The sequence below is a fragment of the Verticillium nonalfalfae genome (genome assembly GCF_003724135.2).
Source record: "Verticillium nonalfalfae strain VnAa140/NRRL 66861 chromosome Unknown scaffold_218, whole genome shotgun sequence".
Lineage (NCBI taxonomy): Eukaryota > Fungi > Ascomycota > Sordariomycetes > Glomerellales > Plectosphaerellaceae > Verticillium > Verticillium nonalfalfae.
This window is the reverse complement of record NW_021167443.1, coordinates 5,179-30,574: the sequence shown is the minus strand read 5'-3', so window position 1 is coordinate 30,574 and position 25,396 is coordinate 5,179. Positions and strand designations below refer to the sequence as shown.

Below are 25,396 nucleotides of genomic sequence, written 5' to 3'. Positions count from 1 at the left end.
TAGTTTAGCTTTTATTTTAGCTACTAGAAGGGTTATAAAGCCCTTACTCCCTATAATTTAGAATCGATTTAGAATAGATTTAGAATAGATTTAGAATAGATTTAGAATAGATTACTAAGGATAGAGAAATTAATATATATTAAGTAATCCTATTTTACTATATTCACCCCTTTTCAGCACCCCCTAGTAGTTAGGTCAGTTCCGGAATAGGCTTAACGCAGAATAAAAGCGGGCCCAATAGTCAGCTCAGGTCGATACCCAATGGTCAGGTGAGCTATAGCCTCATTCTGCAGACACTGACAAAATCAGGCTGTCTGTATCACGTTGGGTCTGTGGCTTGTCGAATCTCCATAGTCGGACGTTGAAAATGACGCATGCAAGACACCTTGAGATCTCGAGGACTCGAACCAGTATGCTTGGTATTCCAACTCATCGCGAAAGGCTTGTAAAACTGCATGGCTTTGCGTGAGCTTACTCCTTCACGGATGAAAGTTTTGTGTAAGGTACTTGAATCCAGAAGATATCCGGTGGCTGCCAATTGGTGCTTTGACGATTGCCTATGCCAGGTATAAATGCCCAGCTGCTGACGAGTCATAGACGTAGGTCCGCTTGCCAACAACATCGCAACGTAACAGGTGGTCAACGGATCAGGTATAGAGTGGCAGGTCATACGGATTGAAGATTCGTGCTTTCATCGCCGGCGGTCCCGCAAGTCTCAATATGCCGCCGGCTGGCCATTCAAGTTTGAGAACACAGAATCAGCACCTTACTAGGCTCCTTGTTCGGGCAATGCCCCACCACTTGCTGACTTCCTCAGCATCAAGGCGTGCAGACAAGGCTCTCAATACGAGTCGACTGACTTATCAGGGGCTAACTACTAGGGTGGATGATACCAATGTTCACCAGAGCGACTGGCGTCCAGTTGGATCGGACGCCGCAGACCCTTTGCCAAGATTTTGGGTCTTGGAACTATTGCGTCCCGTGTGCCCTGTCGGTGCGCGAAACAGACTTTGCGGTTGGTGGCGTACCCTCCGCTGATCTTGATTGAGCGGATTACACATAGCAACTCACATAGGGCGGTTTGAGCCAACTGCGGCTGATTCATGAGTACGCCAAGCTAGGAAGGGAGCTCGGCTCCGAATAGACCACGGAAACCGAGCTTGATGTAGAGTTACGCTCAATGATCTCCTGAAAGCTATCAATATTTTGACCCAAGTATATTTAGACGTAGGCCAAGATGTGTGGTCAGCAAGAGTTCCAAGTGCTCTGCACCAAAGCAAACTGCCTACCGTCTCAGGTGAGATAAGAAGCGTACTATGCATTGCCATTTTTCTAGTCTGGAGCCAAGTATTCTTCTAAGATTATGTACTTCAAAGCACCAGGATACCCGTCAATGGTAGATCTCGGCTGCTCTTGCCAACGGAAACTCTGTACTCCCCCTCCTGAAGATGCCACTTTTGTGCCTCTACATTCCATACACTAAGATCTCTACGTCTCAGGGGGAATTTCATAGTAGCGGTCTCACCTACTTTTATCAGTTGCTTCTCGAAACCTCGGAGCTGCTTTAGTGGCGTATGCTCATCACCGGGAATGCCGAGATATAGCTGCGCGACCTCCATTCCGTCGACCTTTCCGCTGTTTGTTACGTCCGCTTCCACGATGACTAACTCATCCCACAGATCTTTATGCCCTCCCTCAATAATTGGGCCCGTCGGATATGCACCAAAGCTACCATCAGTCTTGGAGATTTTGAGAAAAGAGTAGTTGAAAGTTGTGTAACTCAAACCAAAACCAAATTCGAAACGTGGGTCGACCTTCTTGGAGTCGAAATCACGGTAGTCCACGAAAGTACCCTCAACGAAGTTAGACTGGGGATATGTCCGAAACCGACTAGGCGCGTCTCGAGACGTGTAATCAGGCTTCAGTAAATCGCCGTAGTCGGACTCGTTCCGGGCAACAGTATATGGAAGACGGCCGGAGAAGTTTTCCTGGCCATAAAGGAGTGAGATCAATGCCCTTCCACTATCTTGGCCCGGAAGATGAGCAAAGATTACAGCTGTGACGTTAGGGTGTTCGATGAAGGAGTCGACGAGGCGTGGCCCAGCATTATGGAATACCACAATCGTGTTGGCACACTTGTTGGCCACATTCAAGATGAGCTTGTCAGTGTACTGGTCGCGCAGCGATGGGCGATCATACCCTTCTGTGGCCCAGACATTACCGACGACAATGCAGGCATCAGAATTTGGGTTGACAGAAGGATCTCCGGACTCGAAGTCATGGTAAAGAGCGGTTCCGTCCTCGTAAGCCTGGGATACGAGAGCATCGTAGGGGGCGCTGATCAAGCTCCACGAGGGCGCCGCCGAGCCGCCAGCAGAGATGAGAGTTCCGTTGATTGCAATGTCAGATGTCGGAAGATCGAGGTTACCGAACCAACCCAGGTCGACCTCTGTGATGTTGGCGGACTGGATGCCCATCTCCCATGATGCGAATCGGGTACCGTTCGCTGCAGGGACTGGCGTGTTACTGCTGGGTGCGCGGGCGGAATAGCCAAAGAGAGAGATCAGCTTCATGTTTTCGGAGCGCAACGGTAGCGCATTTTTCTCGTTCTTGACAAGAACGTGGCCCTCAACCGCGCCGTCGAAAAGAGTCGGCCTGGAACATTTCGTACGAGCATCGACAATAGAGTGCGGCTCCCAGAGCCTTTGAGCCATGCCATAACCAGGCTTTGGGAAGCCTTCGGCGTCCTGCTTTAGGTGGAACCAGGATGCGATGAGTCTGGGCTAGCCAGTCAGCTGGATCACACCAAAGGTTTACGAAACACTCACCTGGTCGCCATGTTATCAATCTGCGCCTCTGGAAGAGATCCGTTGCTAACTGCCTCGACCAGTGATGATCCAAATTTGCCAGCGCCGTTAGGCATAGCCACGTCGAGTCCGCTCAGTGCAGAGGCAACACCTCCCTTCATTGCACCCCAGTCGCTCACGATCCATCCCTGCAATAATGAGCATACTCAATGACACAAGATTTTAGTCCGATGGACGCACCTGGAAGCCAAGCTCCTCCTTAAGCAAGCCATTTTGCGACTTGCTATTTTGACAGGCGTAAGAGTTGTTAAGTCTGTTGTAAGAGCACATGATATTGGCCGTGCCAGCGTGAACTGCGTCGTAGAAAGGCCTGAAAAGGTCAGTTAAGCCTTGCTTGATCGAGGAGGGTTGGTGTCACCAGAGATAGAGCTCATGCATAGTACGATCATCCACATTGGACGAGATAGCCTCCTGAAAAGGACCATCGTCTCGAGTGGACAGTCTGTGTGTCTCCTGCTCTTGGGCGATGAAGTGCTGTGTGTTGTTAATCATCAGTTGTAACGCTAAAGGGCCACGCCACAAACCTTGGTGCTGGCCATCACTCCGTTCTCCTGAATTCCCTCCACTGTTTCATGCACTAGACGACCACTTAGATAAGGGTCAACAGAAAAAGCTGGGATTAAAGTCAGCCACTCAAATTGTAACCATACTCCGGATGGCTATTACCCTCCCAGTTTCGACCAGCAGTTAAAATGCGGCCGATAGGGCCGATAGAAGGGCCAAGGAGCACACTGACACCCTTGATCTTAGCTTCTCGGCCCATGTGGTATGCTCTTCTATGCGCGAGCTCCTTGTTCCAGCTTGCTCCGACGTGAATTCCCGGTGGGAAGGCACTGACGTAGTCAGTTCCACGGACGCTATTGCCCGAGTCCACGAGGCACATCCCAGGAAACCCAAGTCGAGGTATGCCGGGAATCCAACCGCTGCAACCAGTACTAGAAGTGGTGCCCGCAGTTAAGTTTGCCTGCCAAAGTCAGCGTCCCTTGTACCGTTAGCTAACAGATTGTTGTACCTTTTCTTCCAAAGTCATCTGGTTGATGAGAGTCTTGGCCTTGGCAAGAGCATCTGACCAAGGGCCATCTGGTGATAGCTCAGGGGTAGGGTACACTGCGGGCGCCTGTCCAAAAAAGAAAGAGTCATCGACGATAGGTTCGTCTTGAGCCACGACCTGGGAGATAGCTGCGAGGCCAAGAAGGCCAGAAACCAGACTTTTCAACATGGCGCGTCAGATCTTCAGCTCAAGGCACAGTACCTACAAGGGGTACGAGCGAACAAAGCCGATAGAGATTGGGACTAACTAAACGAAGGACACGACCGTGGTCTTTATATTGTCAAGATGGCCTGCGAGCCTGGCGAATGCCTCACCTCCACCAACGCCACCTGAGTTCATCAAGCCATGATCTCTGATTAGGACGCCAACTTGCCAAGGCACCGTGAGATGCCGGCGCTTGAAGAATAATGGTGGGGGGCTGCATCTCCAGCTGCATGTTATGAGTTGACGAGGAGAGCACAAGATTCGAGGCTGCCAGTGACACCCATGACGGAACTGACTTACTACAGGGAAGTACATGATCAATCCCAGGATCTCGTTATTCGGCCCTTCTCACACACAAACCAGTCTTGATTCCGTCATGTCACTTCGATGCCGTACACAGTAGACATGAGCCATTAGCCGAAGGGTTGGTATACGCCAGGATTGCTGGCAGGCAAAGCGAGCGCAGATCGACTGCCAAGACGTCAGCGACATCCGGTGGTTCCACAGTGCGAAGGTTTATAGCATCCGGAGTTCGTCATGGGGGCAGGTCCTGGAGGGCGGAGGGGGGGACTGGCTGCATGCGAGACGAGCTGAGAGTGTTGTAAGGCATGGCGATTCTGGGGAATCCTTAGCTGATCGCTACTGTGGACCAGGGGTCCGTGATATCGCAGTAGCTCGGCCTGCGGCAGACCTCTATAATTTCGGTCGGCAGTTATCCACGGGTCTACGTTTCGGTCTGTCCGTTCATGTATTGCATGGTGGATAAGCTGAACCTGGAAACGGGCACTGCAATACCTTGAAAATTAATATCAATCTTTTTTTTCCGTTGGTCATGCCATAATCATCGATTCAGGATGAGTGGCTCCTGCACAGGGTTTCTTGCCTGGTGACAGATGGCTGGCGCACCACTTGTCTCCCCCCCCCAAAAAGTGCACACACCCAACTTGCACTGACGATGACTTCTGTCATGAGTCAGAGATATGTCACGAAGCCAGTGCCATAAAAGGCCCGAAATTTGTGGCCCTCGATCTTGGAGACCCCAGAAAGATCAGCACAAGAAATCGCAACCCCTGCCAGCTCTCGATGCCCGAGCTTTCTCCGCTGGGTCTGGCTACTAATCGCGGGTTGTCAGTGGTCTTCCATGGCGGTGATTCTCGCTTAAGCCCTGTAGCGTACTTGGAATATTCGATGGCTCGGCAGGCGTGCGGTCTTCTAGCCATACCGTGGATCCCACAACAGACCTTCTCCACCACTGTGCGGTTCGCGGGGGATTCTTATTTGATGGTAATAAGGCAGGCTATCCTTTCACAGGAGGGATAAGGAAAAGTTCAATTATCTGACAACAGCAATTAATCCCTACCCCCATGAAGCTCCCGAGATGGTCTGTGATAAATCAGGGAGGTGGTGACAGCGGGTTTGTTGAACATGGCCAAGCGTCATCATGCTACGCCAAGATAGGCGACTTGATAATCTGAAGTGACAGTAGCAGAGCATTGTATCGCTTACCCAAGATTCTGTGCGCGCGAATACAGATCAAGATAAATTTCCGAGACTGATCCTGCCAGACCGGGTTGTTTTCCCAGTTATTTTCCGCTGATGTGAAGGAGGCAATCTAGACAGACCATCAAAGCTATGAACAATAAGTACCATACGTACTCTTACCAATGCAGGTTGGCAAGAACACCACGCCTCCGCATGGTTTGGACCCGGCGTTTGTCGTTCTGCCCATCCTCCTCATCGTCATTGCCAGCGTTGCCGTTATCAGCACCGTTGCCAGCTCCGTTGCCAGCTCCGTTGCCGGCGCCATTGCCAGCTCCATTGCCGGCGCCATTGTCATCCCCATTGCCAGCTCCATTACCATTTCCATTGCCGGCGCCATTGCCAGCTCCATTGCCGGCGCCATTGCCAGCTCCATTGCCGGCGCCATTGCCGGCTCCATTGCCGGCGCCATTCTCGCCATCGTTGTCGTCTCCGGCGTTACCTGCATTACCAGTGTCGTCTGCGCCGCCAGCCTGACCATTGCCGGCATCGTTACCAGCATCGTTACCAGCATCGTTACCAGCATCGTTACCAGCATCGTTGTCGTTGTTGTTGTCGTTGTTCTGACCGGCGTTGCCATTTCCTTGACCAGCATTGCCCTCGCCAGCATTCCCCTGGCCATTGTTGCCGTTGTTGTTGTTGCCGTTGCCGTTGTTGCCGTTGCCGTTACCGTTGCCATCGGCCGCGGCAGGGGGTGTCGATGGAGCAGCGGCACCACAGTCGGCCGTGTTTGTCGCAGCAGCCTCCCCGGGTGCGGCAGCGCCGCCGGCACCAGCATTGTTGTTCTTACCTGCTCCATCTTGCTTTCCCTTTCCTTGATTCTTTCCCTGGCCTTTGCCCTGGTTCTTTCCCTGACCCTTGCCCTGATTCTTCTTGCCCTGGCCTTTGCCCTGGCCTTTGCCCTGGTTCTTGCCCTGGTTTTTGCCTTGACCTTTGCCACCATTGGCAGGCGGAACCTCCGTGCCATTGTTTGCAGCTCCGCCGCCGACGGCCCCGCCTGGAGCAGCAGCTTCACCACCACCACCGGCACCTGCTTTCCCTTGCTTTCCCTTGCCTCCTAGAAGATCATCGAGAGCCCCACCTGCAGCTCCTTCTGGGTTGGGTTAGCTCGGTATGTTGTGAATGAGAAGGACTTTGCTCACCATTCTTCTTGCCGGCTGCACCTCCACCTAGAAGACCGTCAAGAGCGCCACCAGCTCCAGCTAGACATTTGTCAACACTGCGACTTGAGATGGCCAAACATAGGGGCTCTCACCGTTATTCTTGCCACCAGCAGCCCCATCACCGGCCCCGTTGCCAGCACCAGCGGCACCGCCAGCACCAGCGCCATCAAGAAGACCGAGAAGCTGGTCGAGCTGCCGAGGCGCTACCTGGCGCTTTTCTTTGATGGCTGTTCCTGCGTTTCCGGTTTCGTAGTGAGCGATAGCCAATCCGTTAAATGCAAGTGCGGCCACAACGGCATGGCGGAGAGAAAGTGTCGAAACCATGTTGAAAGCTGTGAGACAATTGAAATGCAAGAGTTGCGGAAGTTGAAAAGCCACAAAGATATCCAGGCGTCAAGCCTTGAATGCGAAGGAATGGAAAAGTCTACCTGTAGACTGTTACTGACGGAGTGGAAGGAAAGACAAAAAGGACAATAGTCTGCATGTCGCTGTGAGGACTACCTGGATGGACTGGAAATGTGCAGGTTAAGATGGCTATTTAAAGGACAATGTGTTAGCGGAGCAATGAGTGATGGACTGATCTACTTACCCCCCTTCCCCCTGGCCCCTCCGCCCGTCTGATGACCAAAGTGGTAGGTAAGTGATCGTAGCGGCAACTCTGGGAAGGGCCTCATCTCTCCCCTCCAAGAGATCAGCGTAGTACGCTGGGATAGGGGATGGGATTTGGTAGCTAAGCACATGTGAGTCTGGATTGCGGTCGATGTGTTTGGGATGTGCTACCAGCGTGCGACAAAGGGCGTGAATGGTGTGGAGGACCAGGGGGGCGAGCGTTTAGCCTCATCAAGAAAGAAAACCACGAGGGATATTGAGTCGTGAATGAGACTGGACGAAACATGGCGGCAACACCTACAAACACGCACCCCTGCTTTCCAACTGTTCAAGGCGTATCAAACTCAGACTGCTATGTTGCGCTGATGTGCGCTATGAAAGTCAACAATTGAGTCACGCTGGATAGGTTGGACGAAAGTTATCACTCGAAAGCTTAGCGTCGATCAAGTGTCAGGAGACGTTTCCCCGGCCGACCAGGCGCAAAACAAGCTTGCAACCCCAGCTTCTCTGGGAGCTGAAGCCTTTGTCTGTGGGGCGCAGCTAGCGTGTTGGCCGTGCCCATGTCGGGGCTTCGTTTCAGAATCCCCGGACCACCGAGTCCCGAGCGGCTCTGCCAAGGCCTGATGCCCCGTCCTCCCCGACACGCCAGAGAGGTTCGACGAACCGTGACAAGCCAATCCGATCCGGCGTAGTCGGCGATTCACGCAATCGAACAGTCTGTGGGCCGGCCGTCTTCGTGCTGATCCTCTCATGACGCTCCGGCAAGGAAACAGGCGCAACGGTGTCGATCGGCTGACGACGCCTCGGATCATCGGCCGCAGGTCTATCAGAGCGTTCTGTGTTTCGCTCACTTCAAAATGAGCTTCGTAGCTTCGTCTGATCGTCAGTCCGAGATGTGTTCTCAGCTCTGGTAAACGAGGCTGTTACCCATTACGTGGAGATGAATGAGTCTTTTGATGAGAACCGGTCTCGATTTGTGCAAGTATCAGATAAATTGCCACGTACTAAAAGGTGTTTGAGCTGCCTGGATGACAAAGATGGGAAGACAAATAGATCAACGCCAAGACTCACGCGGGCTAAGCGTTGGGCTGGTGCCTTGGCAGATCTGTCAACCGACGGTCTGATCTGCGTTCCAGGACTTCGTGATCATGGAACGATTAATGGGACAGCGATTGCCGATCAGCTCAAGACCAAATATAGTGACAAGTCAGCTGTGAAAGATCCGCTTGACCCAACACATGGGATCAATCTGTGACGTTCAATGTCGAAGGCTCAAAAGCTTGGCATGCACCGCATCTCGTGTTTGGTGATGAGAGGGAAACCCAGTATTTTCAATGTAAACCTCTGATTTGAGGCGGTCCTGACCAACACCGCTGTTTGTTCTTTCCAACCTACACCAAGTCGCGTCATTTAGTGGCAGAGACATCAGATATTCAGAGGAGCTAGTTAAAGCCATAATTCTCAGGAACTAAACCGTACGCCGCCTAAAGGGAAATATGTTAATAAAAGAAAAAAAGAAAAAAAGAAAAAAAGAAAAAAAGGGAAAGAAGGAACTAAATAGCATAGTAAACTAACCTTCTCCGTGATTCATCCTACCTAGCAGGCTCGGGCCTGGACATAAACCGCAGCGGCCTCAGTCGGCTATACCTGTCGCATGCGGCAAATTTCCACCAGTCTCTGTGCAACCAGAAGACAACACTTCTACAGATGAATTTGACAACTCCTGGCGCAGGGGGCCATTTTGACCAAATTCCTCCTTCGAAAGTTATGTCATGGTTTGAGAAGCACCACGGTAATCCGGCCATAAAGCCCATTTCTTTCTGTTTGAGACTCTTCAGTCTTGGGTAACGACAGTATTGCAACAGGCATACGAACCATGTTCTTCTTGCCGTCTTCAGCAAATCTATTCTCCATTCGCCCCATCTTCTGTGCACCAAAGCTCTGTAAACCGACGATGGTTGGAATCTCCTCGGTAAGGTGTTGCACCAAAACTCTGCCGAAAGAGTCAATCAAGGATACAATCCTGTTTCCTGAGAACTGAGTTGGGTCATTGGCGCATTCTTTGAGATAGAGATGGAATGTGGCGAGCCCTTCTTGGAATGCATGGTGCTGTTCTACGTTTCCACTCATAATGCCCGTTTCGCCAGAAATCGTCTCGATGAGGGGGAAGAAGTCGGATTCTTCACACGAATGGTGCAGATGCACCAACTTATACCATATCAGGCTATACTGAATGAAAGCTGGCACCTCCAGCAACGGGACATTTGGCGCTTGGAGGTGTATCGAGTTGAGGCCGCGGACGATCATGTTATGAACGCACGCCATCTCGCCAGCGACACGCTCGAACATATCGGGCTTCACACATTAGTGAAGAAGTCGTTTATCACGACTTGGATATACTGACCTCGAAGGCTTTTGAAAGCTTCTTCCCTTCGTACGCCGGAGACGCGATGAGGGGGAACGGATGATCAGCATAAACGTTTGCCATAGCGAGGAACAGAATAATCCTGGGAAGTGAAGTTCAGACAGGACAGTTGGGAGAACCCTCGCTTGATAACCTGGACCTCGTGCATGCTGTAGACTCGCTCTTTGTTCTCAGCCGCACTTGATTGTGAGACAAACTCTTCAGCCGTCAAGCTAAGGTTTGGTGATTGCTATGGCTAGGTAACAATCCAATCCTGCGCGAGGCAATATCTCCAAGTGGAGGGTAATTGATTGGCGTTTACCCAGGTTGATCTTCAGCGTGGCGCGCTAAAGCTTGATCTAGAGCTTTACATAACAAGGACTGTTCGCTCAATAGCTCAAGACGCGTCGAGGCGCCCGGAGGTATGCTTCTCATCAGAATTCTGAATGAAAGGCTAGCTAGGCATTGGGAGCGGGGTTGGCGGGGAACATGACCAGTCTAGGCAAGAGATGATTAGGCCTGGTACCAGGCTTGGATTTTGGTGATAGAGAACACGACAAGATGGCAATCACAGTGACCGCTTTTGGTAGCTTCAGAGGTACGAAGGCACGAATCTTGGAGATTCAACGTCGACTCGAGGAAGGCATAAAGCTTGTACGACCTGGAACAGACACAATGTCGGCGACAAACGTATTTTGAGAGTGAAATTGTGGTATCCATTTGGTTTCAAAGCAACATGTTCTAACGAGTGAATTTGGCTTGCAAGCATGTGGCGAGCAAGTACTCCAGCAGCGTTACCCTTCATAACGCCTGTCATCAATCAGTCGTTGGGCATACGACAACAATTGTGTTGCGCAAGAACCGTCGCAGCCCTGGTATCTGGTGAAAATAAAATGAAGATGAAAAGTCGAGGATTGTAGTCTTAAGCGATTGCAGCCTCTTCAGCAGCCCCCGCACCCTGTTTGTTCTTGCGGCGAAAGATGTTTTTGACATCGTCGCGGAACCGTGTCGGTGGCGAGCTGAACTTTGCCTCGTAGGCATCAACGATAGGTCGCTCCCAGATGAGGTCGGCCTCGTGAGGACGGACGATGCGCGAGCGCTTCAAAAGCTTCCATCCAGTGAATGAAATGATGGCGACAAAGACCATGGTGTAGTAGGAGAAGAATGTGAGGGTGTCCCAGTTTCCTGTGAGGAAAGTGGTGTACCCGAAGGTGAGGACCATTAGAGTCATCCAGAACACACCAATATAGGCGCAGTATGGTTGAAACCATCCCGTGTAAGGTAGCGTCTTCCGGTCCAACCCTTGGGCCTCGCAGGCGCGGTAAAAACAGATGTATGTGACACTGATCACGATGTAGTTGATCAGACCAGATGCCGACGTCAAACTCTGTAGCTTCGTCACGACACCGGCTGTGTCGCCCGATACCTGGAGGAACGAGATGAAGGGGAACACCATGACAACGGCAAAACAGTAAACGGGAATACCGTTGCTGAGACACTTCTTCAGGAAGCTCGGGGCCTGCCCCTGCAGGGCAAGTCCATACAAGCAGCGCATTGCGCAGTACGTGTAGGCATTGCCGGCACTGAAAATACTGGTACAGAGCAGAGCATTGACCACGTGGGGAAGAACCCCGACTCCCATGTTCTTCATGGCGATGACGTACGGCGAGCCGTTGGCGGTGCCGGCTCCGGCGTTGTCGAGATCCGGGTCATTGTAAGGGAGGACGATGGAGACGCACAGGGCTCCGCCGATGAAAAAGAAGCCGAAGCGCCAATACACAGACTTGAAGCCCTGCTTGAGATAGGTCCGCGGACGCTTGGCCTCACCGGCGACCATGGATAGATATTCAGGGCCGACGACGGTAAAGCATGCCGAATAAAGGGCCGCTAGGTAGCCCTGGAAGCGACCGAGGTCGCCCGTGGTCTGATAGGCGGCGAAAGCGCCAGGATTCTTCCAGTATCGGAAACCGTAGGCATCATTATCGGGGTTGCCACCGACCATGGTCACGAAGGTGAATGTGAAGACGATGAGAATCAGCAGAATTTTGCCGCTGGCGAGCCAAAACTCGGCTTCGCTAAAATGGAGGGAACACGTCGGTCAGCATTGGTATACAAGAGGAGGCTTCGCTGGCAAATCGGGGAGGGTCTTGCGGCGTTCGTGGCCCGTCTTTCATCGGGGTTCATGGACGCTCTGCTTCGTCTTCTCCTGCCACTGAGACTTACCCAAAGTACTTGACGGCGACGACATTGAGCAAGGCGTACAACACGATGCATCCAACACACACAGCAGCTTCAGGAATATCGTCACGCCAAAAGCCGAGAACAAGGTTCAGGGCCGCAATCTCAAAGGGGATCAGGAAGGCTTCATAGAAGAAAAAGTTCCAACCAGCCATGAATCCCCAAGCTTCGTCCACCCACTTGCCGGCGAAGCGGATGAAGGCGCCAGAGATGGGCATGTAGACACACATCTCGGCCAAGCCGTTGCTGACGCATGCGAGCACAATGGACTGAGTGAGGTAACCGAGGAAGAGAGAAGCTGGCCCGCCGCGCTGGAGACCAGTGCCGATGCTGACGAAGAGGGCAGTACCGATGGAGCCGCCAATCGCGATCAGCTGGATCTGACGATTGCCGAGATGTCGCTGGAGCTGGTCGGCGTTGTCGCGCTCAATAACGCCCTCGCGAAGCTCGCCGTCGCTGCTGTTAGCGCGCAGGGACTGGCCTTTCTCTTGGGTAGCCCCAAGGGGCTGTGCCCCAGTGTCGAAATCTTTGGGTGGTGCCGCCATAGTGGGCAGGAGGTGCTGCTATTGATGAGGGTAGATGATGGGGAAGGAAGACAAGGTATGCTGTATTAAAACAGGACACAAGAGGGCGATCAAATCGCACGAGGGATGGTTAATGAGCCGACGCGCGCAAATGGAAGCTGCGTGCGGTTCGGGTCTCAGACTCAGGAATGTGAGCAAGAGAAGAATAATGAACTGCGACACGGCCGCGTGCACTTCGGCTGGGGGGATGGGTGCGACATTATGTACACAGGGAGACGGTCGAGAGACAAATACAACCCTGATCAGCATTTCTCGTCTGCCAGGTTGCCAGGATCCGATCCGCCGCACGACGACGTACGACGTGCTGCTTCCCGCCTACTCTTCAGCTACAGCGACAGTGACAAGCAACATGGGCATCTCTATGGTGGACGTCAAGAAAAAACGGGACTCGGCACGGCGCCGGTGGTGGCCAAGTACCCACCCGGTCGGCCCCCTGAAGAGGTCGCCCGAGGGAGGTCTCAGGGCCTGCTACCTTCTCTTCGTCCACTGTAAGCCGTGGGTCGGTCTTCTTGGCCGTCCATGGTACGTTGGTCCGCGTGGAGCTGAGGCCCAAGCTAAGTGACCCCATCGGTCCACCATGGGGGCCCCTGGGGGTTGGCACTGAAGCTGGATTCCAATTGACCGGACTGATTACTAGCCTGGGCTGGCCTGACTGGATGGATTGGATCTTGGTCCCAAAGGGGGGAAAACTCTGCATCCAGACTGCATATGGTATGGTGCGCCAAGTGTCGCGCACCCCGTCGAATACTTGCCCTCCCTCCAGACTCAGTCGTCGACATGGACGCCTGGAGACATTACATTGGCATTACACGCATAGACGTAGCGTAGGTAGATGGGGGATAAGGGTCTATTCCCCACGCAGCCCCCTGTGTTTCTTTCTTTATTAAATGAATCTTTCAGGGCTGCTCAAGACGTGGGGCAGCCTGGCTGCACGCGTCCTAAGCTTTCACTTGCTGCTGGCCCTCGAATGACAGTCCTGAGTGACACCAATAGAAAGCGTCGCAGTGATACCCACCTGCCACCACACGTCAGGATTCGACGCAGATTACGCCCAGAACGATGGTACAGTAGGACGCAAGAGATTGCAGGCAGAAAGGCCGGCAAGGCAGGTAAGGCAGGCAAGGCAGTCTCTAGCGAACTGCCAGTCGGTCGGTATCAATCATACCTAGCCGCCGGTCACTTGATCGGGATTGTATCCATGTTCGCAGCGACACGGCACCCGTGTCGGTCTACCCGCCCCCTCCCCCGGTTTCTTTTATTGCCTCTATTGAGCCAGTCTGATCAGCTCATGCGGCTTGATTACCACGTGAGCAGTTCTGGCCTCGACGTTGCCACCATGTGTCACCTCACCACGCGTTAAGATAGAGTCGCTTCCAGTTCGCTCGGCCTAGGTAAAAGTCTCTGCTCCCTCGGGTGGGCCAGCCCAAATGCCCATGTTGCAAGACAATGAGCCATAATGTGGGCATCGCCTTTCGGCGGGTTGCGACCGCGGAAGCATCTTGATAGCGCGCCAGCAAGCACACGACCAGCTTTCTTGGCGTTTGACAAGGGTACATCGCCAACACGAGGCTTGTCGATGCTGGAGGCAGCGAAAGTCCTTTCAGCCGTTAGCTTAATGAGGCCAGGGGCGCCGACCCCCCGGTTCGCTCTCCTAGTGTAATGAAGAGACAGGGAGGCAACCAGTTGCAGGAGTGTAAATTCCAACGGAGGAGGATCGCACCGCCCACATCCTGGCTCCCCCACACACAGCACAAACCTGCATCGTACAGTGTCGTCAGAGGCGCTACGAGTCGCACGACCCATCTTGCCCCGCTTGAAGCCTGGGAGTTATCATGTGCTCGTGTGCGTACGTAAAGCACCCAGAAAGCAAGAAGCGAGTTGCAATCTATGGATAATGACGCAGGGCTTGGGGAAAGGATGTGAGCATCAGCAACAGCACGGAGGGATCCTGACTGCCGGACATGCGACAAGACAGCGTACGTCCAGACAAGCTCATGAGTTTCGCGGGTGGCGCCATTGGCAACTTGATCCTTTCTTGTCGCTTCTTGTCGTTGACCATTGGATTGCCATGGCTGTACGATACTGGTGCAGCGCGTTTCCCACTGTTGTATTGTATGGCATAGTCTAAGCCCAGGACACCAAGGCTGCCTTGGCCACCTGGGCTTTCCCATCGCAGCCAATGGAAGCACGGCGGAGACAGACGAGTTCTGCCTCTCGTGTTAGCCTATAGCGGCCCGTCCATGACCGCGATCTGCACGTCTCAGACATCTGACCTGCCTGTTCTGGGCAAGCGTCGCATGCCTTGACGCCGCTTGAGATCCCACTTGCGAGATTTTGCTTCTGGACTCTGCTCTGAGGCATACATGTACTTCGCGTGCGCCAGAAATGTCCCGTAGCACCGAGGTGAGACGACCATGACTACAGGCAAACCATCCTAAGCCAATCAGGGTGCTGCACTGGAAAAGACCCACATGTAAGGCCCATTCCAGCTCTCACTAGTGCAAACAAGTCCCGGGGCTGCTGCGCTGCATCTTGCGCTGTAGCATTTCGTCATCGATCGGGAGAGGTTTGCCATCGGGCGGCGGACATGACAGGCCCCGGGCCATCAAGGCGATGCTCAGATCTAGCCCCGCCATAGGATCTCTTGGATAAAGGGTGGGAAAACCAAGGAAAGCGATCATGTGCTTGTCGGCTCAAAGTTAGCGGCATCTCGCGGCCGGTAAAGAGATCGTTGACTGGTGGTGGTAAAAATATCCAAAACATCATGATTAACACACCCATTCAACTGAGCTCGCCTGGCAGTGTAATGTGATTATTTCTCACTGATAGACTGTGCAATGAATTCTGCACGAAGCAGTGCGTAAGATTTGATCTGATTGAAAATCACTGCCGAGGTAAGAGCCACGAAGTGCCCAAATTACCTACTTCTCGTTGCAATCTGTTTGCAAATGTCTTGGAGAATAAATGGCTCGGTGACTGCTCCTGGCTGCTTTGAAGCTGCTTGAAATTCCAATGGGAATCGCTGGTATTTGCACATGCTTTGTTTCTAGTTCTTTGTACATTGGCATTGTAATGAAGCCACAGAAGAGCAAGCGGTCCTCAATGGACAGTTTCTGGCAGATTATCCGCGGCATTGCTGGTACCTTTTGCTTGAATCAGGCGATGGTTAAGCAGGTCGCTGTCAGGTGTAAATTGACGAGTGTTAGGTGCAAGGTTTAATGGCAAATATTCTGTTCCATTTGCTTTTCGTCCTTCATCCCATGAAAGTTTCGTGTTTCTCTTGATACTCGGCTCATTCTTCGGCAACAATGCTGAGCCCTCATATTTCTGCCTCTGCTGGCGCGATGAACTCCCAGCGTCTTCGTGTCTCCCCTGAAATTATAACGTCACACTGGCGCTTGTTGCTCTGTCCAAAAGTAAGGGTCTCCAAACCTTGAGCGCAGGTCTGCGTACCAAATAGACATTGTAAGAGTCCAGTATTCAGATTTGCTTCTCCTGGACTTTCTGCTGTGCATGCTTCTCATTGCCTTCTGGAAAAGTCGCATTTGAGTCCTTCTCCCCAGCCTTTGCGGGAACCATGCGGTCAGCGTATTTCTTCGCTGTGAATTTGTCCACCTGAAGCTTCGTAAGCACTCATCGCGTTAATTTCTCATTTCTGTATCATACCTTGAAGACTGCCCACATATATGCAAGCATGACACCGCAACAGCAGAGCAAGGAAATGCAAGCCTTCTTCCAGTATGGCGCATCGGCAGCTGAGTAGAATAAGATGCCCCAGAATGTCCATAAAACCATTGAACCAATGTTCATAGAGTAAATTGTAACGCTGCGCATAGCGTCGTCGCCGCTCCTCTGCAGAATGATACTAGCCCAACCAAAGATCAGGGGATTGACCATATAGGCTGACCCGGCGAGGTAGTAGGCAAAAAAGGTAGCTCCAAAAGGCAACGATGGGACGAGCAGCATGGCTCCGACGATGACCTGCAAAAGACACGCAAGAACAGCCATCGGAATGCGCTGGCCAGTGGCGTCCATGTGCCAGGCCGCAAGCATATTCGACACGATGCCAACAGCCTGGACGCCCAGGGGATATGTGTTGATCTGAGTCTGCGTGAAAGAATCGTCATGGTACTTCAGCCATAACAAAAAGGTGTTCTGGAAAGGGAACCCCTCTATACTGGCGCACACTGGAGACCAGAAGAACAAAACCCAGCTGTGATAGGGTCAGCTTGTACGACATATCCTTGATGAGATCGGGTCCTACAAGACAGGGTTTGCGAATACACGCTTGAAGAGAGAGACGGGATGGATGTTGTGGCCGTCCTCCTTGATGGGTGGTAATCTTGCAACGGCTAACTGTTTTTCTTTTTCGGAGATGTAGTTGGCTTTGGTCTTTCCTGGAGTATCAGGGAAGTACATGAAGCCAAACACTGCAATTGGCAGTGTGATGATACCGTCTTTGAGGCTTGTCAGCGTCTTTATAAATCGTGGTGCAACCGTCCTGCTTACCGATCAAGAACACCCATTGCCAACCTCCAAGGCCACCAAGCCCTTTCATACCCCTGTGGATAGCGGCCATCATGACACCTGCAAACATGGTGCCTACCTGGCCTGATGCAGTGAACAGAGCAGTTCGCTTGGCGATTTCTTCAGGCTTATACCAGGCCCCGATGATGTAGATGGTGCCCGCATACGTGCTTCCCTCAGCCAAGCCAAGAAAGAAACGAATGACGCAAAGCTGGGTCACGGTTTTCACAGCTGCGCTGGCCATCTTCATTCATTAGCCACCAATACGCCAGTATTTTGCCAATCAAAACCATACCGTCAAGCCAGCCCAGACGACAACCATGGAAGGGAACCATATCCTTGGCGCCACCTTTTGTATTATGATACCATGAGGAAGTTGCCCGACAGCCATTCTTCTCCATGGTCAGCCGCGCTTGTATTTGGGACAAGGTTCTCCATTTTCATACCCAGCAGTGGTCAGAGAAAGGACCTTGTTATAATCAATGCCGCGCATGTCAAGGGCTTCGCGGAGGCCGGCAACCTATTGGAATATCAGGCAAGGCTGATTGCGGCGACACCAATTTGGGCTTACATAGGCATTGGCAAACGCTGCTCGGTCTTCCCCATTGTAAGCTGGTGCTTCGGCTCCATGCAAAGTAGTCACTTACCGAGGTAGTTAAAGAAGTAACTTAGACAGCAGTAAGTCTGTGAAGGATTAGCGAACAAATCTGCCTGGACAACCGCAGGCCGTACCATAATAAAGAAGTCTAGCACATGCTGTTAGCTTTGGAGTTGTGTTTGTGCCCTTAGCATTCACCTAGCTTCCTGACGAGTCGCCTCTCTTCTTTACTGTCCGTGGTATCACCCAGGAAAAAGTCTTGCCCAAAGTCAGCTCTGTTGCTCCTTGCCAGGGTCAAGTGTCTCATCCCACGCACTCCGGATCTTTTGACCGACAGAAGCCATTTTGCCAGATAGATGGAAGCTGATGATTGTGCTCGGCTCGACGTCTCTCACGACCGCAGGTACTCCGTCTTTTTAAGGAAAGCTGGCATGGACTAAGATTGGGTCCATCTCATCTTATCAGATCAACGTCCCGATGACGGGAGCACGACTAAGCAGGCCGCTAGCTAAGCAAAGAGGATGGTCGCCATGGACCTTGTTGGTCTCGAGCATGCTGATTCGAGGCAAAGCTTTGCGGAGCCGGTAGACGTGGTGACATTCAGGGTCTAGAATGCGGATAGGTAGACACTTTTGAAAGCTTATTCGGGATGACCAGGGTAAGGACTCCATCATACATATACATCAGGCCAGATGCATGATTCAAGGTGAGGGTTTCTGAGTCGCGATATTGCACTAGGTGACACGCCCCCGACCACGGAACTTCTTCTGAGGTATCAGCATGAGTAAAGAGGCGGGAGCTCATACAAGGGAGCAAACAAGTCCAAAGAACAAATCTCCGCGAACACATGGCGTGGCGTCCTGCGTGCTGCATCTTGACCACTCGGCTGGGCCTGAATGTTGGGTGCCAGAGGCGGAAAACCCATCTAAAAGGCCCCACAAAGAGTACCCTGTTCTGACTGACAGAGTACATCAGGGTCTAAAATCTCATTGGCCCGCCTACGTTCCTATGGTCAGAGTTTTCCAAGGGTAATTCGAGCCGTGTATTGACTGACAGTCTAGCTTGAGGGGTTTCATTCCTCGCGTAGAACAGTGCCCAATATGAGCGACGCCCTGTCCCGGGCTGTCAAGCCTCCGGTCGCTCATCTAGCCGCTCACTGCAAGCTGTCAGTCGCTGGCTTTCGCCTTGTCAGTGTCATTCACCTGGGGCCAGGTGGCCCACGTGCTCAGTACCTCCCGTAGCTGAGTTCCAGGCACTTTCCTGCCCTGTGGAGTAACCCACCTCAAACACGAGCGAGTGAGGCTTTATCAGCTCTTGGAACCCACCCGCTACCCTCGCGGCCTGCGTTCGATATTTCCGACACTCAGTTGCCGAGGACATCTGTCCTTATCGATCAACCCGCGATGTTTACCACTTCTTTCAACGGCTCATCGAGTTTCCGAAAAGAGCCTTCATGCGGTTGCCGGCCTGAACCAGGTCACCTTACAATGCATGGCTGTGTAACCTTCCATATGTTATACTGCTTCCGAAAGAACTCCTCGGCCTCTGTTTCCACACGGTGTGTTCGTCTCGAACCGAGGCTCTTCACACTTCAAGCCACGTTTGGGACGGGAAATTGTCGTCATGGATGCTCGGGAGGTGATGGACCGAACAGCACACCCTTACCCCATGTCCCCAGGAACAGCTACCCCGCATTCACCCAGTGGTTGGACGGCCAAGGTGGCTCCCCCACAAGACTAAACCTGGGGTCGGCGATCGATGGTGCCGAAGAGACGAAGATGATTGAGGATCCGGATGGTCGGATCTTAACGAAAGGGGACTGCGTGGTCCTCAGCCTGGGCAGCATATAACGGCGCCATTTTGCTGCCCGTTGCGAAGGGCTTCCTCGACTTCGCAGGCCAGTACATCGCAAATGACAATGTTGTCCTTTCTTGTATATACGATTTCCGTTTTGCTGGCGTGCCACGGTGCACAGGGGCAACAAGCCCAGTCGCCACAGCTCCTTGCTAGCCTTGACTACGGAACATTCAAGGGAGCTTACTCAGAGAGGTACAACATTTCGTACTGGCAGAGGATTCCTTTCGCAGCGCCTCCTGTCGGTGAGAACAGATTCCGCGGCCCGCAGCCTCCTCTACCAGTTCTAGAGGACCCGTATGATTCTAGTCGACCATTTGATATGTGCCCGCAGCGCACCGTACGTATTGTGACATCTTCACATGTGTGCTTCCGGAGCTGACTTGAATAGGTCAACGGTTCAGAAGATTGCCTCTACCTGGGACTCTACTCACGGCCCTGGACTCGCGATCAACCCCTGAAGCCAGTCGTGGTAACATTCTACGGTGGTGGGTTTATTCAGGGCTCAGCCTCTTTTAATATCCCACCTTCTGCGTACCCTATTCTCAACGTGTCGACATCGTCCGACATGTTGTTTATCTACCCCAACTATCGCACAAACGCATTTGGATTCCTTCCTGGCAGGGAGGTTGCGGAGGACCCCCTATCGGACCTCAATCCGGGTCTTCTAGACCAGGAAGCTGTGCTCAAGTGGACGAAGAAATACATTGCCCAATTTGGCGGCAATCCCGACAATGTGACAGTCTGGGGACAGTCGGCTGGTGGTGGAAGTGTTCTGGCACAGGCACTTGGGCGCGGGGGAAAGCAGAAACTCTTCCATAAGGCCATGGCTAGCAGTCCTTTCTGGCCCAAAACATACAAGCACGACAGCAACGAAGCACAGGACCTCTACGATGAGCTGGCTGCGAGAACTGGATGTGCAGGACCCAATAGTCTCGCATGTCTCAAGAAGGCTGACGTCCAGACCATCCGCGACGCAAGCCGTTTCCTGTCGACCTCGCAACAGTACAACACGTCAACTTTTACTTGGGGTCCTGTCATCGATGGTGATTTCTTGCGCGAACCGCTTTCGCAGGCCACAGCCAAGGGTCATGTTAACATGAATCTGGCTTTTGCCATGCATAACACCCAAGAAGGCGAGAACTTCATCCCTCCCGGTTTCCAAGGTGCAACGGATGCCGGGTCGCCTCCTTACAATTCAAGCGCCGAGTCCTTTGATACATGGCTCCGCGGATTTCTCCCTGGGTTTAAGACGTGCGAAATCGAAGCTGTGAAAAGACACTACCCAGTAGAAGGCACAACGGAGACCATCGAGTATAGCACAACGTACGTCCGTGCCGGTCAGATCTACCGAGATGTCGTCCTCACCTGCCCTGCCTATTGGTTCTCTGGATCTGCACAGGATGGCGGCTGGCTTGGCGAGTATTCAATGAGCCCATCAAAGCATGCGAGTGACACAGTTTGGGTAAGTAGTTTAAAAATGTTGACAAACACAATACTGATGTGTCACAGTGGAATCAGATAAACGCTATTCAGCGGTCGGATCCTGCCAGGTATCAAGCTTACACAGGTGCGTTCAAATTCACTCGCAGAGCATTGACCATAAGCTTATGGGGAAAAAACAGGCGCTTTCGCATCCTTCTTCATGACGGGTGACCCGAATGCTCTCAAACTGTCGCCTCCCGACATTGCCGGGGTTCCTGCGCTCGACACCGGTAGCGAATGGGTTATCAAGGACGGTGGACTAAGCACAGCCAAGCTTGAGCATCTTGGCAAGAGGTGTGAGTTCTGGCGAAAAACGGCAGCCAGAGTGCCGATGTAGTACCATAATCATCCTTAGATACAATGCTTCTACACTGAAATACTTCGTGCATCTCATAAGTATGTGGTGTCAACCCACCACTCAGTCTCAAACCCGTGTCCGAGAACGGTCACAGGCTGCACTGGTGCATCCAATGAGCCTGCAAACTCAACACGCGGTCCGACTGCGCCTGGCCCTGTGTTGCCATACTCCCGGTAAAAGATATTGGCAACGCTCTGTGTCGCATCCCATGCCGACCACCCTGCCGCTTTGACGACGTTGCCGAGCCAGCTGTTCTGGAAAACGACCCTGGAGAACGGCCTCCATGGCCTTCCCAAAACAGTTGACCCCTCACCGCTCGTGCCAGTGATGTTGGCATGGTTGAACACGTAGAAAGACTTGTTCTCCTCCGACTCTCTTCCATTTGCTGTGATGAAACCCGGCCCTATAGTTTCTATGTCACAATTCTCGAACCATGCCGAAGCTCGCAAACCAAACACGAAGTCGACGGCGCCATTGATGTACGAGTTGGCGTAGATTTGCCGACCCTCATTGGCGTATATTGTGTCTTGAAACCCGGTGAAGCTGCACCCATAGAAACCCTCGTTTGTCCTCTGTGCGCTTAAAGCCAGTGCTTGCCCGCCCGTGGCTGCTTGTCCAAAGGTGTTGGCAATATTGAGATTGTAGACCTTGACATCTGAGGTCCAAAGCCGGACAGTGGATGTTTGATCGTTGTTTGTCAATCCAGGCGTCTGCCGAGAGAGGTTACCCGTGATGGTAACCTCGTTGTTGAAGTATGATCGGGAGTCTTTTGTATAGCCTTGAAGCTTGAGTGGACCGGAAAGTGAGGGAATGTACACCTGCTCGGAGTAAACACCGGGCATAAGGAAAACGACATGCTCGGCTGTCGTGTTCTCAATTGCAGCGATAGCCTGCCCTACGGTGGGATAGCTGTCGGGGTACTGCTTCGAGGCGTCAACAACAATCGCTCCTGGCGGAGGTTTGGTTCGAGAGGGTGACTTGACGCAGCTGAGCGCTGATACACCAAGACCAGTGCCCAGGAGAAACAAACGTATGAAATGCATGTTTAGTAGATGATACCAAATGAAGCCTGAAAAGTCCAGTGCAGGAAGCACAGATTCGAACTGATGCTAAAGCTGCTACCTTTATATTAAGAGCAAAGCACAAGTTCCGCGCTACTTTGAATCGATGGACTCCAAAGAACAACTCTGAGGCATCTTCCGCTTGCCATTCCGCCTGCACTGCGTTTTCGAAAGTTCTGGGTACGGCAAGATGCTACCGGCAGTTCGAATTTTGCGGGGAGGCGCACGGAGGATCTCGAATGAGTGTTTCCGCCAACGAGATGCACCCGTGAAGTTGGGGTCGACAAACGTATGATGCGGGGAACTTCAATCTTTTTAGCTAAACCCAAGTTGGCCTACTTTAAAGAGCCCAATTTCTCGAGGGTGCCTAGCATGGCATACAGTCTAAAAAAGATGCGTTCCGGGGCCAGTCATCAAGCCAGGCAGGTGGAACCACCGAAATGCCTTCCAGCTCCCTTAACAGAGCCATCAGCAGAATCTGGTTCCTCCCACCCAACGATCAGAACATTTACGTGTGCCTTCACCGGCTACTCGTGAAACTGCATGATGGCCTCTCCCACCGGCATGCTACCAATCTTCTGTTGAGTCAAGGAGGGGGAGCCGCGACAACTTTATCCTTGTCAGCAAAGAAAATATTGCCAGGGTAAACCCGGAGGTCGCCTTTGGGACTGTAACACACCCAGGCTCGAGAGGGTTCATATGACGGACGCTGCTGTCAGGCGTGAGCTGCTGCCGGCCGGCTTACCTTGATTCTTGGGAATCGGCGAACCTTCTTGGCGGCTGAACCCGCGCCACTACGGCCTATGACTTCCGGGCAAAACTGCAATCCAAAGATTCTAGTAGGGTGAGAGATTCAGGTCGAAATCATGGCTCCTACTTCGTTCAAAGAAGGAATAGTTACTAGTGCGGCATAAGCTTGAGGAGCGAACCAAACGTGCATGGGTTGTTGACTAATTTGTACCCGATCGATTGTTCGGCCGGTTTTTTGTTGTGGTGCGTTGTGAAATGTGCGCTGTAAAGCATTGATTTAGTGGACTTTGGTACTCACGTGTATCTTGGTTTGTTCAGTAAATCCATGCTTCCAATGGCAGAGGACTTCTCCCTCACCATCAAAAGGTTGTTAACTTCCGGCCATGATCGCAGCCACTGTGTCGCCTGTCCGAAGATGCTGAAGCTTGGATGCCAGAGTACCCTCACACTAATTAGTCGAACAAGCTGGGGTTTGTGCCCTTCCGGAGAACAACAACAACACCCTTGTGCACCACTCTCACATAAGACTAGGCTGGATTCAGAGGTTGTTGACCCAGGATCAATCATCGCCTGTATCTTATGTTTCACAACAACAGACTGCATCATGACGTATATGGGGACCACTCCCGCCGCAACACCAGCGACATCATGCACGATCCGAGTCGAACTCGAACTGGTCTTTGGCGGCCCCACAACAACAGGTAGCGCGTTCAAGCTCGTGAGCCTGACGAAATCATCGGAACTTTGCTTCATTGTCACCGAGAGACACGCCGCGGGAAAGTCCGCCGACATCGCCAGTCGCCAGTTGACTACGGACAACCTAAATCGCAGATTCGTTCTAGGCAGCCCTATATGAACTTCGTCTTAAAATTGTCCCCTAGCGTTACCACCGTTACGCTCTCTAGAGAGCCCGCTGTTGTGCTGACTGTTACTCGCTCATTTGCTTGGAAGGCCTGTTTTCTTTACTGTGAGTAGCATGTTTTTACAAGATCAGACTTCAAGAAGCAGAATCGGACCCGGATGAGTTCGATATACTACACGCCACTGCGCCTGGGTACAGACTGCTGAATGGTGACTTTTCCACCGTCTTGACGAGGATACTCATAAGGGACTCGGCTGATATCTTTAGCTGCTTTCGAGGTTTCATGTGAGGCCCACAATCAATCTTGACAATGAAGATGTTTGAGAACTTGCGGTTACCAACGCGTCAACTCCGCCTGCTTCGCCACCAGCGACGATGGACTGAAACGGGGTGCTTGTTGTTTATGGGTCAGACCCCATACTTATTCTCTATTATCATGTGCATCATCGCGAGTGATGGTTTGCTAGACCGAATGGCACACCAGCGCACAAGTCTAAATGATTCATTTTGTGTCGCATACGCGCGTCCGCGTTGTCCAGCTATTTGGATACCGAGCCGGGTGTGTCCGCCTATCATCAACGGCGGCAGGGGTTCCTCGTCGGGGAGTGCTTCAAGTCTGCGGGCGGGGATTCACTTGCGCCCGCTGAACTACTCCATCTGCTGGTGAAACCGAGTGCCGCACCCGAAGTACTTGAGTGCTCCGTACCATGCCCTGCGACATACCTCTGGGTTCACCCTGGGCTGTTCCGAGTTACCCGGCTCCTCGTCTTAAGACAAATTACAGTAGAGCGTGCATTCCAAAGCTACATGCCGACCTCGCTCATCTACACCCTTGCATGAATGATTTTGTCTCCAGGAAGATCGGCGAAGCTGCCAGGAAGAACACCCCATCGTGGCCCCCTGTGCGCCTTTTCCACAACATCAGCCAAGGCGGAAACGTTAGCATTCTTCCCTCGTAGAGCATGGAAATTAGGAAACTCATCATCATATCTTTGGATAGGCATAACTACGGAATAGTTTTAGGTACTTTATATATTCCATTCATCTGGAGCCTTGTAGGAAGCGAGCGGATTTGCAACGTCGCCATCGATCTGAAGCTTTACTCCATCTTTCTCCGCAATGGATCAAACCGCTTAATATCATCACCGCATCTTCCAACGCTGTCCTGATCTATTGTTTTGACACCGAAAGCCATACGATTCAAGAATCCATTTACCGCTATAGCGTACCATCGCTCGCCTC

General features: G+C 52.3%; 7 protein-coding genes across 7 annotated transcripts; 1 reads left to right on the top strand and 6 right to left on the bottom strand.

Moving 5' to 3' along the window:
* Positions 1–1,370: 1,370 nt before the first annotated feature.
* D7B24_003903 (uncharacterized protein) lies at positions 1,371–4,086 on the bottom strand (the record flags this gene model as incomplete). The annotated part of the gene is made up of 8 exons (XM_028638088.1): positions 1,371–1,465; positions 1,526–2,778; positions 2,829–2,962; positions 3,048–3,177; positions 3,226–3,341; positions 3,392–3,480; positions 3,534–3,831; positions 3,880–4,086. 8 exons carry the CDS (start codon positions 4,084–4,086, stop codon positions 1,371–1,373), a joined length of 2,322 nt encoding a protein of 773 aa, XP_028490459.1.
* Positions 4,087–5,780: 1,694 nt separating this feature from the next.
* On the bottom strand, positions 5,781–7,148 carry D7B24_003902 (uncharacterized protein; the record flags this gene model as incomplete). Its single annotated transcript, XM_028638087.1, has 3 exons — positions 5,781–6,754; positions 6,804–6,863; positions 6,917–7,148. The coding sequence occupies 3 exons, from the start codon at positions 7,146–7,148 to the stop codon at positions 5,781–5,783; spliced, it is 1,266 nt and encodes a 421-aa protein (XP_028490458.1).
* Positions 7,149–9,074: 1,926 nt separating this feature from the next.
* On the bottom strand, positions 9,075–9,921 carry D7B24_003901 (uncharacterized protein; the record flags this gene model as incomplete). Its single annotated transcript, XM_028638086.1, has 3 exons — positions 9,075–9,080; positions 9,309–9,788; positions 9,838–9,921. The coding sequence occupies 3 exons, from the start codon at positions 9,919–9,921 to the stop codon at positions 9,075–9,077; spliced, it is 570 nt and encodes a 189-aa protein (XP_028490457.1).
* An 838-nt stretch (positions 9,922–10,759) lies between these two features.
* On the bottom strand, positions 10,760–12,620 carry D7B24_003900 (uncharacterized protein; the record flags this gene model as incomplete). Its single annotated transcript, XM_028638085.1, has 2 exons — positions 10,760–11,912; positions 12,061–12,620. The coding sequence occupies 2 exons, from the start codon at positions 12,618–12,620 to the stop codon at positions 10,760–10,762; spliced, it is 1,713 nt and encodes a 570-aa protein (XP_028490456.1).
* A 3,519-nt stretch (positions 12,621–16,139) lies between these two features.
* D7B24_003899 (uncharacterized protein) lies at positions 16,140–18,128 on the bottom strand (the record flags this gene model as incomplete). Its single annotated transcript, XM_028638084.1, has 11 exons — positions 16,140–16,274; positions 16,326–16,872; positions 16,924–17,116; positions 17,169–17,430; positions 17,482–17,578; positions 17,633–17,706; positions 17,758–17,783; positions 17,834–17,870; positions 17,919–17,932; positions 17,983–18,042; positions 18,101–18,128. The coding sequence occupies 11 exons, from the start codon at positions 18,126–18,128 to the stop codon at positions 16,140–16,142; spliced, it is 1,473 nt and encodes a 490-aa protein (XP_028490455.1).
* A 1,574-nt stretch (positions 18,129–19,702) lies between these two features.
* D7B24_003898 (uncharacterized protein) lies at positions 19,703–21,460 on the top strand (the record flags this gene model as incomplete). The annotated part of the gene is made up of 4 exons (XM_028638083.1): positions 19,703–19,978; positions 20,030–21,103; positions 21,151–21,208; positions 21,264–21,460. 4 exons carry the CDS (start codon positions 19,703–19,705, stop codon positions 21,458–21,460), a joined length of 1,605 nt encoding a protein of 534 aa, XP_028490454.1.
* A 53-nt stretch (positions 21,461–21,513) lies between these two features.
* D7B24_003897 (uncharacterized protein) lies at positions 21,514–22,524 on the bottom strand (the record flags this gene model as incomplete). The annotated part of the gene is made up of 1 exon (XM_028638082.1): positions 21,514–22,524. One exon carries the CDS (start codon positions 22,522–22,524, stop codon positions 21,514–21,516), a length of 1,011 nt encoding a protein of 336 aa, XP_028490453.1.
* Positions 22,525–25,396: the final 2,872 nt, after the last annotated feature.